The sequence below is a fragment of the Limulus polyphemus genome, unplaced genomic scaffold, assembly GCF_000517525.1.
Source record: "Limulus polyphemus unplaced genomic scaffold, Limulus_polyphemus-2.1.2 Scaffold2562, whole genome shotgun sequence".
Taxonomy (NCBI): domain Eukaryota; kingdom Metazoa; phylum Arthropoda; class Merostomata; order Xiphosura; family Limulidae; genus Limulus; species Limulus polyphemus.
The window spans coordinates 126,963-138,575 of record NW_013668172.1 but is presented as its reverse complement, the minus strand read 5'-3'; the positions used below and the strand labels follow the sequence as shown (position 1 = coordinate 138,575).

Genomic DNA, 11,613 nt, shown 5'->3' with positions numbered 1-11,613 from the left:
AATATATGAGCAATATCTCAGCAAATAGAAAAGATAAGACCTTTTATATTTTATATTCTAGCTTGTCAATATCTGCAATTTGAATTTCTTATTCGTATGAAACTATAGACTTGGTATTTTGACTTAACAAACATCTAATTTGAACCAGTGCTGCATTCAACATACCACGTGACACACAAAAATTGATGTTTATCTGTGTTTTTTAATATTTACTTTTAAATTAACAAATTGAGTAATGTATAGTTCTAAAATTTGAATTATAATTTACAGTTTAATAACAAACTTATTGACATAAATTCTTGAAATAGTAGCTCAATAAAATTTTGAATGCAAGTCAACAAATGAGATGACATGGCCTTTCACATGTGACCCATCTCGAAAGGGTTAAAAGACCGTTCTGACTGGAGGTCTGATGTGGATCTGGGCACTTCTGTGGGTTTTTCCAATGTGAATTCTCCCTCCCCTTCATCAAGTGGAGCACAGGAGACCCTTGCCACTTACCAGTTCCTACATGTTGGGGTGCTGGACCATAGAGAATACTCACTGGTTGGGCTTAGCACAATGCAGTTAGAAATGGGGCAGTGATGACACTGTCAGTGTATTATGGGTCACCTCTCTTAACCTTTAAACCTTAACTCATACCACTTGTGCTCTCATCCTGTAGCCAGAGCATGTTCAGTAGAGTCAAGATGAGCACACTTGGTATGGTCTTGTGTGAAAGTGCTTGTTTGGTCATGTTCTCATTCCACTCATCTCTGCAACACATAGGGCTGTTTCATCTCTTTCACACTTACATTATGGATGAGGAGTAGACCCTGGTCGAGATGAGATGAGGTTTTTCCATTGGTGTGCTCACATGGATTCCCTGCCATCTGGTGCCATACTCTATGGGCTTCTCTTCAGTAGCTCATTTAGGTAAAATTTTGGACCAGCCCTCCACCAATGTAACATGAGATTCTAGCTTCTCTGTGTCAGTTATCATCTTGGAAGTTAACTTACCTCTTCACACATTTCCACTTGTCCTCTATATTTCCAATACACACGTTTTCTTGCCTCATCAAAGAAGGAAATTATCATGAGTGCAAGTGCACAGGGGTAGTTACTGTGCATGGAGGACTTTTGCTGAATGATTACATCATCATGCACTAGCACAGTTCACATTATAACATATGAAATTAGGTGGTCGTTACCTTAAAGATAGTGGCATGCAAATCTCTTAAGCAGACATGCGAGGAAGATAACTTTTCTGTGTATAGGTGAATATCTTCTGGAAATACATTTTCATATTTGGAAATTGTTAGCTTTCAGTACATGTATTATCATGGTCAGTGAAGTTATACTACTAATATTTTACCCATTGTTTAGATAGTAAATACGATAGTAACTTCTGCAAATACGAAGACTAAATTATGCATATACCCTGCTAATCTTTCAGTATTTGTTCTCAGTTTATCTATTTTATGTCACATAATTGTTAATAAACACTTGTACATTAATGTTAGAATTATTCTGATTTGTCTATTGAATGTGTACTTCAAAGTGCCTAATCCTTTATGTTTGTACGAATAAATTTGAGTTACTGAAGAAATGGTAAATTGAAATGATTAACCCATTCCTATCCAGACATTTTATTCCCCTTCATTTATGTTTGTTAAAGGTGTAATTAGCTGAGTATAAGTAACTCTAGTATTCAGGGCAGAATAACTGGAGGACAGTGTCTAAAGAAGCATTAGTAGAAAATTTGATTAATTCAACTAATACCTTTTAATTTTAAGTCACTTTTTCTAAATAATCAGTTTTCTTGATTCTCTTTGCCATAAGCGTGAACCATGCATGTAGGCTGTTCTTTTCATATTGTACACCTCTTAATAAACTGATTTCTGTAAGGTTTTCCTGCATCATTGGTTGTGGTTCTGATAGTATTGAATCACTGAAAGTAAAACACATACTATGACATCTTTCACAAGCTTTCTTCATGTACATGAGTATGCAATTTCCTGACAAGTTTTAGTTTATATTTAACACAGGTAGATGTAGTATTTTTACTTGAATGACCTTCTCTCAGGTTCAGTGGCATCATGATGAGGCTACATATTTTTGTTTAGTGTATGTTAGTCTGTTGTAAAATATTTAAAACTACTCAACTTAACATTAACATTGTGAAGTTTTTGAACATAACTGTCACTTAAAATAATCAGATGTATGTAGATGGGAATGGACTGGTTTTGTAATGTATGTATGTAGATGGGAGTGGACTGGTTTTGTAATGTATGTATGTAGATGGGAGTGGACTGGTTTTGTAATGTATGTATGTAGATGGGAGTGGACTGGTTTGGTAATGTATGTATGTAGATGGGAATGGACTGGTTTTGTAATGTATGTATGTAGATGGGAGTGGACTGGTTTTGTAATGTATGTATGTAGAAAAACCAGTCCACTCCCAGTAATGTATGTATGTAGATGGGAGTGGACTGGTTTTGTAATGTATGTATGTAGATGGGAGTGGACTGGTTTTGTAGAATATTAAAATGCATATTTCTTACTATTTAAACTTTGCAGCCTTTGGATATTTTTTTATATGTATATTTGAATACCATTGCTCATTGCTATTCTAATTATTATGTTCTTATCAAGTTTATACATTTAGTATTTTGACTGTGGTCTTTCAGGAGTTTAATGTTCTCATTATTGTTCCACTTAGTGTTTGTTGCAGGTGGTCTTGGTATTATTAATCTGTTATCTACACGTATAACAATTCCATGCAAATAAATTATACATTCGCTGCCTGAAAATACCAAAATATTTCAATTGTTTATGAAACTCAAATTCTGACATTAATAGTGGACATTTGAAATACCTGTATTTTCTTGAAAAACTATCAAGTGGCTAAAAACTTAATATTGTCATTGTCTTTTCCTCATGATATGGTTAGTTAATACTGCCTCATTCACTTGCTGGATTTTTAGTATTTGATATTTCACATCCATGTTTTGAATAATATATTATTTATATGATCAGTTTACCTTTTATAAAGTCTCTTGTTACTACTAGTGCCATGGTTATCCTCTTACTTACTAAACATTTGTAGTATTTATTAACAATGAACCTCTGAATCAACCAGACTAATTGTGTAATTTTTGGTAAAAAGTAGGTGGCACACAAGATTGAGAAATTGAGAAAGTAGTAATTAAATATAGGGATCTGTAGGGTACGATCTGATGAGTCTATTGTCATGGGTTTCTCTATGGATAATATGGTTTTCTATTTCACCACTATTTCTATGGCTCACTTTCTGTACATCTGACATTCCATCATGATTGTATGTACATTTGCTGCCTTGGTATCATGTCAATCATTTTACTACTTTACACTGACAAGTAAGCTTTAAATCTTATACTTCTGACATCTGTCCTCTGAGGTATGTGCAGTCTTCATAGAAAATCTATTTATTGTCCTTACTGTTCCTTATGAATACTGGTTTCATGAGAATCTCTATATTGTATTCCAGCAACACCATGATGTCAGGAGAGGTTCAGTAAAATAAAGTTCTCCACCTACCAAAAAAAGAAAATCATTGTATTGCTTCCAGTTCTTTTTCAGTTTTTAAATTGTGAATACCATTGGATTCCTCATACATAAAACTTGCAAGAGAGTCAAGGAATCACAATATTGTGTGCCTTTTGGAGATTGACTCGTAGAGTTATTGCTAATAAAAATTTCTAAGTGAAAGTACTTAGAGTACCTAGTAATATGCCAATCATGTTATATCTAGTACTGACAATGCTTTTCTCCCATATATCTTACAAAAATTCAGCAATATTACCACAAAATTTTGACCATGTGACGGTTCAAATAAGTAATTACTTTCTACAAAACCTTTTGCCTATCTTTTTTGTTTTTAGTTAACCCTAAACAAATACATAAATATTCTTACCACTAAAATTGTAATACATTAGCTTTGTCCATCTCTTTGTAGCTACAATGCAAATAAATTGCTGCCTTAAAAGACCTCTCCCTCAACAATGACCTCATTGTCACCAGTCCTGACAAAGGAAATGGTATTGTCATTCTCAACAAAACAGGCTACATCAAAAATATGCATGACACTCTTAACAATACCAAGTTTAAATATAAGTTTCTGTCCAAAGATTCTTAATAGACTTTAGTTTAAAAAAACTCATTTTTTAAATTCATATATTTTTTTATTTCACACAAGCCTGTGTCCTGGAGTTCTACTTAGATAACTTAACGAAATATCACAAACATTACACTTTCTATTGATCTATACTTTCTGCTTTAGGAATACTCAACCATAATTTTGCCAAGTTCCTTGACCCTATCTCACAGCCTCTAATGACAAATGGATTCACTATCCCTGACTCTTTCCAATTTTACCCATGTAATAAGTCAATTCCTTCCTTCTAGAAGAATATTTCATGACTAGTTATTATTTCCCTTATTTATTATCCTTTCAGAAGAAACCATCAACATTTTTCCAGACTTTTGTAGTTTATAATTTTATTCCCTTTTCATAGAAACTTTATCTTGTGTTTTTCTTACTCAGCTTATATGATAGTTCACAGCACTTAGAAATATTCTTTCAACATAATATCTTAAAACTTATGTATTCCCTAAACACTTACTTGAGAAGTCATCCATGTCTTTTTACACACCTTCCTGTGGCTTACCAGTCAGTCTGAAGCTACAAACCAGGTTTCAATACCAATGATAGGCACAGCACAGATAGCCCATTGTATAGCTTTGTGTTTAACAACAGACAAATAATATTTTTAAAGTGTTTTTAATGTACACATATTTTAATATATACACACAATATTGAATAGTTTCATGTGAGCTGCTGTGATTTCTGCATATTTTAGAGGTGTGTGTTGGAAACATCCTCACCAAAACTAACCGGAAGAACAGCATATGAAACTATTCTAATTATCAACACACTGCCTTAAGCTATTTTTAAAGAGTGTACTTAATGTCAGCTTATTAATATTGTTACTACTGTGCTAAGATTACTCTGTCTGGAATTTTTGATAGATAAAGAATAAAACAATTAATCAGTGGTAGATGAAGTTCAGTTTGTACAAATATTTCAACACTAAATGAAACTTATTTTATTAAAAATACATCCTTATCAAATATGAAATATGTTTTTCGTGGCCAATCAATTACTTATGAAATTATCAAAACTAGTAAGAGTTTTTATATAGGATTAGCAGAAATTGTTCATTTACTCCCAGTTATTACTCTCTATGCTAAAAATTATCCATACCATTGATATTAAGATTTTTGATGGATATGGAGAGCTTTGTCTTTTAATGATCAGTGGAATAGGAAAATGTTTAGTATTGAGGGGGGTGGGCAACAGTGACTGGGTCTGAGGCAAATGCACCCATTGACACAGTGTATCCATGTACACTGATTGGCTGGTAAGTGACAGACTCCCCTATATCATAGAAATTATAATTATATAACTCCAGGGACACCATGAAATCAGCCCTTTTATCTCTCAAATACAAAGTGTTTGAAATATTGTTGGGAACAGATGATATGTTGACTCTTTTATAAAGTTATTGGAGCTAGGCCCCACCTTGTAATTTCACTGATTATACATCTAATCACCTTTTCATTGATATTCACTTTCTTGAAAAACCTTTAATTAACTTTGTATCAAAAGGCAAAAAAAAATCTGTTGTGGGAAGTGAATGAGTTTAATTTGCTCCTGTGGTAATAAATTTAAACACCAAATACATGTCCAGGTATTTTTTCATGTATTACTTGAGTTTCATTCATAAATGACTTACTGCAAGTGACAGTTTTATTATTTTATTTCCAAATTAAACATTCGGCTGTTCTGGCTGTAGTATTGTTTTAAATATCTGATGTAACTGGTTTTCTAATTACATGTAAAATTATATTTACATGTAAGTCATATTTAATACAAAAGAAATTCTCTGGATTACTTAAGTATACCATATACTTTATGGATATTTTGAAATAGTAATAACATTAAATGCAAAACTTAAGTATATGGAATAAAATATTGCAAATGTTATTGAACATACACCAATCAACATTTGTAAAAGTAGATGGACAGGAAAGTGTTACATAACCTGAGTTGTGTATTACTCTTGTATTTACATTGATTATGCTTTTAATGTTTAAGCTAGATGTTTACAATTTAATGAGTATGTTTGAAATCATTTATGTTTTATCTTATTTTAGAATTAAAACTTCGGATTGAAATGTTCAAAAACTGGAAACTTCATTCAGTCACATTTTGTATTTTTTCTAGGCTGTGGTGAGCCACCAGATGTCCCTGAAGCAGAGCCAAAGCTAGAGGGAAGAAGGCCTCCTTATGCTGTTGGAACAAACATTACATATTCTTGTTTTTTGGGGTTTAACCTTCATGGAGAAAGTGTTGCTTATTGTGTGATGAAAGATGGTACTGCCCAGTGGTTACCTCTTAATATGAATTGTGATCCTGTATTGTGTGGTGACCCAGGTTATGTATTGAATGGAAGACAACTGAGCCATGTATACACATTTGGAAATAATGTCACCTATGTGTGTAATCCTGGATTTGAGCTGGCAAATGACAGAGGACCTACAGGCAAGGAAAGTTATACCTTGTGGTGTCTTCCAAATGGGAACTGGGACAAACCTGCTCCACAGTGTGTTGGTAATTATAAATAATTTTGGTATATAATTAGATTACATACACCTTAGCATCTAAGCATTATATATATATATATATTAAAAAAATTAAATTTTGTAGCATTCAACTAAAATATTAGTGCACCTACTAGAATACCTCTTTAACAGTTACTTCAAAGTTATCTATCAGATTGAAAATTAAAGAGCATTTAAGATGTCATATTTTATACACTTGATGATATTGTAAAGGATATAAGCTATTAGTCAACTTTTGTTAGCAGGTGGAGATATTCTATCTCAGATAGTGTAGGAGAGAAGTTTTAATTTCTTTTCACAAGAATGTTTGTAGTATATTTGAAGAGCATGTGACTGATTTTGAAGATAATCTTCTATTTTCACTTTTATTTTCATCTATAAGCATATACAGTGTAAATCAGAAAAAAATATTAAAGCATGTATACAGGAAATTTACATATCTTAAACATGCAAAGCAAACACATGATATATTCTTTCTTTACAATACACATTAGATAGCATGACATTAGCCTAAAGGTACAATGATGTCATCTTCACTTTGTTAGTCATGCCAAGTGGAAATGAAGATGACAACTGATGTTTTTTACGAGTGTGATACAGAAAAAGCCAAACATTGTGAATCACAGTATTTAATGAAATATGGCATATCAATTCATTTTTTATACATTATCAATACAAATTTTATTTCTAAAATTAAAACTGTTGATAATTTTGTCATATCTTTTACTTTAATGTTAATTTATTTAGAATCATATTCACTTCTGCAGCTGCTGTACTAGTCAGGTGTAATCTCAGGAATAGTTATTGTAATAATAGTTTTGATAAAACCTGTTTACTCTTATATATTTTTATAATTAATAGTTTTTTGAGCTATGCCTTTTTTATGGTCATAGTACATTGCAAGCCTGTCAGAAAACATAAACATGTTGAATAAATGTGATGTATAGAATCTAAAGAAATAGTAATGTAAACAAAATTACACGGTCATTTTCAAACTCGAAAGATCTCAATAAATCCTTACCATTTCATTGATACCAAGCCTGCATGTATGAACTTTCAAAAACTTCTGTCTGTTCCTCTGTGTGGACCCAGAAGCATAGCCATTAGCAACAATATCAAATTCAGTGTATCATCAACTTATCTGGATGCTGTTATATGGCATGTACTACTTCCTTTCGGCATTCACATACCTGATGTTTTATTCCCTGGAACCCTTCTGTTTCCCATGATTTATCCCCTGTCATGCTAACTGGTTGGGTTCATAAACTCGTTAGGCTGGCCTAATTGGACTTATCCATGGAAGGTCACTATCTGTACAGTTTTTCTTCTCATCAAGTTCTTCATATCACCATGTCTTTGGCTGTTTGCTTTCACCTTCAGGCCAGAATCTAAACTACTTCCAATATTTTTGTTGCTCATTATCTGCATGATGTGGCTGTATCTTCCTCAGATGGACATTGTCTCCCTCCCATGGTGATTCTACACACATCTGTTCACCTTTGATTGGGGTAAATCTTGTCACTTCCTTTAATTAATTTTTTTATTTTCAACAACCCTCATTTTACCACTGATAATGGGATCCCACCCTGTGGCAGGTGTTGCCTGGTCAGGTATGCTTTGCCTCAAACCTGCACTATTTACTGATTGTACCCTAATGCTCACTGTAGAGATTGAGTGTTCCGCAATACCACTGGTGTCATACCCAATGGAATATATATATGTTTCTAGATAACAGTAAGTTTCACTCATTGGTGAACCATCACTCATAGTCTTAATGAGTAAAGCAGGAGATTTCTTCCTATCCCTGCTGACTCTTTGATTGATGAAATCAGGGTCGGTCTACTCTTCAAAATAAGGAATTGCAGACACCCATTGCAATTTCTCCGGTGTGATGTTCTTCAAGAATCTTCACCGCATTTACTTCCCTTTTTTTTCTTACAGTGGAGCACAGGAGTCCTTACTAGTTCCCAGTCATTTGGATGGTGGATCATGGAGGCTTCCTCCTGAGTGAGTTTAGAAATTTAATTTACCATACATACTTATGATTATGCACTCAGAGAGAAGAAAATAAAGCTGGTTTCCCTCCTCCTATTTCCTGGGTGGACAGCTGTTGGTTGGAGCAGGTCCAGCCTATGTAGGATCCTCTTCATAATACTGGGTTTAGCCCTGTTCTTATGTTTGTGTGCAGTAGAGGCCTCTATTTTCATTAATTCTGGTTTCAGGAGGTTCTTTTCCTACTCCTACAGTTGAGTTTGGGGGACTTTGTCTGCCTCGTAATACCAGCAACAGGAAGTATGTACATTGTTCTTACGGTTGAGCAAATGTTCCATGTCCTCTTTGTTATTCTGTATGCAGGGTGTGTCTTCTCTGTATTTACAGTTGAGTTTGGGGGACTTTGTCTGCCTCATAATACCAGCAACAGGAACTATGTACATTGTTCTTACAGTTGAGCAAATGTTCCATGTCCTCTTTGTTATTCTGTATGCAGGGTGTGTCTTCTCTGTATTTACAGTTGAGTAATTTATGATTTCTGCTCGTAATACTGGCTACAGATATTACCCTGTTCTAACGGTTGAGTTGAGGCAATGCCATGACCCTGTAAGGCAGGTTCAGTTTGTTGTATGTCTTGCTCCAATGGTAGTTTTGGAAGTTTGTCTGGCTTCAGGTGACAGCTCACTTCATCTTCATAATTCTGGTTGCTTGACATATAACATTCAGTTTAATATAGTTGGGGTTGATGAGTATATGTAACACGGTCCACATGCCCTAGCTATTATGTTTATGTTACAATATATTTGTTTTTATCTTTTCTGGTCCTCAACCTTCTGATGCCAAGGATGAGTTGTGAAACTTCACCTGTCCAGTTGAGGTTGTGTATGTACATAGCCAATTTGCTTTATATTTTTCTATGAATTGCACATCTTGGAGCAAATTGAACTTGTGCACATCCTTTGTTTTGCTCGTAGCAGAATAATTTCCTACTTCAAGGGTAAAAAGCATACCTGTCTCAGAAGTAGTGTGGTACCTCACAAATGTGCTTTGTTTTCATCTCAGAGCACACCTGTTCATTCTGGGTGGTTGCTTTCTGCTTGGTTTCAATGTTGTGTACCTACTCCTCCAGCTTTGTGGAGGTAAGACCATATCAGAAGTTAAAATTTTTCTTCCACTTAAAATCTATTTCTGATAGGCACTTACCTCATTTCGCACTTGCCACCCTTCCTCTTCACTGTAGCTGTTCTTCTTTTAGAGCCTGCCAATTCTTGAAAGTGAGGATTGAGCAGGAATAGCAGAGAAAGCTAGCTGCACTAATACAGGTGGTGCAACTCTATTGGTGGAGAGTAGTTATATGAAATGTACTTGTTCAAAAATGGTGCAAAATTGATGGGGTATATAGACTGGTGCACTGCCCATAAAAATGTTTTCGCAATGCCTATAGGGCAGAAAGAAGATTGAGATTGCTTTGTGTGAGGGAGGTAAAGTACCAATCGGAAATACATTTTCAGTATAAGAAAATTGTTATCTTTCTCCAGGTTTTTAAAGGATATCAAAGTTCAGACATGTTAGCCACTTTTTCATTTTTCTGAGGTCAATAGACAGATTGCAGTTCATAAGAATTGGAAAGTTGTTATTGGTATTCTTATTTTTAAAGGAGGTGCTAAGAGTTCTCCAGTTGGAAAAAATTCTAGATAATAAAATACAAAGTCACCATAAACTTCTTAAAGGGAAATCTTCCCTTACTTTTACCTGTTTTTGATTTCAATGGTATTGTGTTATATGGATAATGGAAAGAGTGTGGACTTGTTTTACTTGGATTTTCACAAAGCATTTGATAAGGTTCCATATTGAAGATGAGCTAAGAACGTCACACCAGAAGGGCTTGGGGAAAGACGAAGTTAATTAACTTGTACGATGGTTGGATGACAGAAAGCTAAAGCCCCCCAGTGGCACAGCGGTATGTCTGCGGACTTCCAATGCTAGAAACCTGGTTTCGATACCCATTGGTGGGCAGGGCACAGATAGCCCTTTGTGTAGTTTTGTGCTTAATTACAAACAAACAGAAAGCTAAAAGTTGTTACTAATAATCCATTTAACCCTTCCATTACGGGCTGGTTGGAATCCACGAAAGTATCCTTGAGAGTAATTATACTCTTAATTTTTCATAATGTGAGCACATCTTTACAAAATTTTACAGTTTATTGGTAAACATCACAAGGTTTTCATACACAAAATATCAGGTTTATAAATTAAGTATTAAGATTTTTTAATTAAAGATTTTCTCGTAAACCTTTTTCTTCCAGAATGTTGACTACCCAACATTGAAAGCAATTCTGATTTTAAGATTAAAAATACTTTAATGCATTAGAACATTTTCAAATTTCACATGCAAAATCTTTATATTCTCTAGATAATTATTTTTGGTTTAAAACTATATTTTATTTGTTATTTTCATTAGTGAATTTCTTTATGGCTTGGTTCGATATGACCAACTTCATAACCTCAGTAAAAAATTAGGAAAAAAATATTATTAAAAATTATATTTTTTTTTCATTCTAGAATGACTACAAATTATAACACGAAAACACAAAATTTTAGTCTAACTAGCTTAAATCTCATAACATTCTACATCTATATATATATATATTTATTATCGTTAATATACTGATCTTCCAACCATAATTGGCTAACAATACAGAAGTTACAATGATGCACTGCACGTGCACTCGTGTTACCTTATCTAATAATATATAACTGACCTTTAGTCTTTACAAAGTGACCTGTCTTGGCTGTGTTTTAGTGAAGTAGTATTTTGTAAAATACAGTCACATTTCAACTATTATACATTATAAATAAATATATATATATATATATATATATATATATATATATATACTACACCACTACACACAC

General features: G+C 33.6%; 1 protein-coding gene across 5 annotated transcripts in view; it reads left to right on the top strand.

The window, feature by feature from the left end:
* Positions 1-11,613, top strand: part of LOC106467307 (protein lev-9-like) — a 63,062-nt gene that overhangs the window by 29,771 nt on the left and 21,678 nt on the right. For all 5 annotated transcript variants that reach the window (XM_013927648.2, XM_013927647.2, XM_022395470.1 and 2 more), the window contains exon 3: positions 6,308-6,694. In XM_013927648.2, coding sequence (XP_013783102.1) covers positions 6,308-6,694 — 387 coding nt within the window. The remainder of the gene's footprint in view (positions 1-6,307; positions 6,695-11,613) is intronic.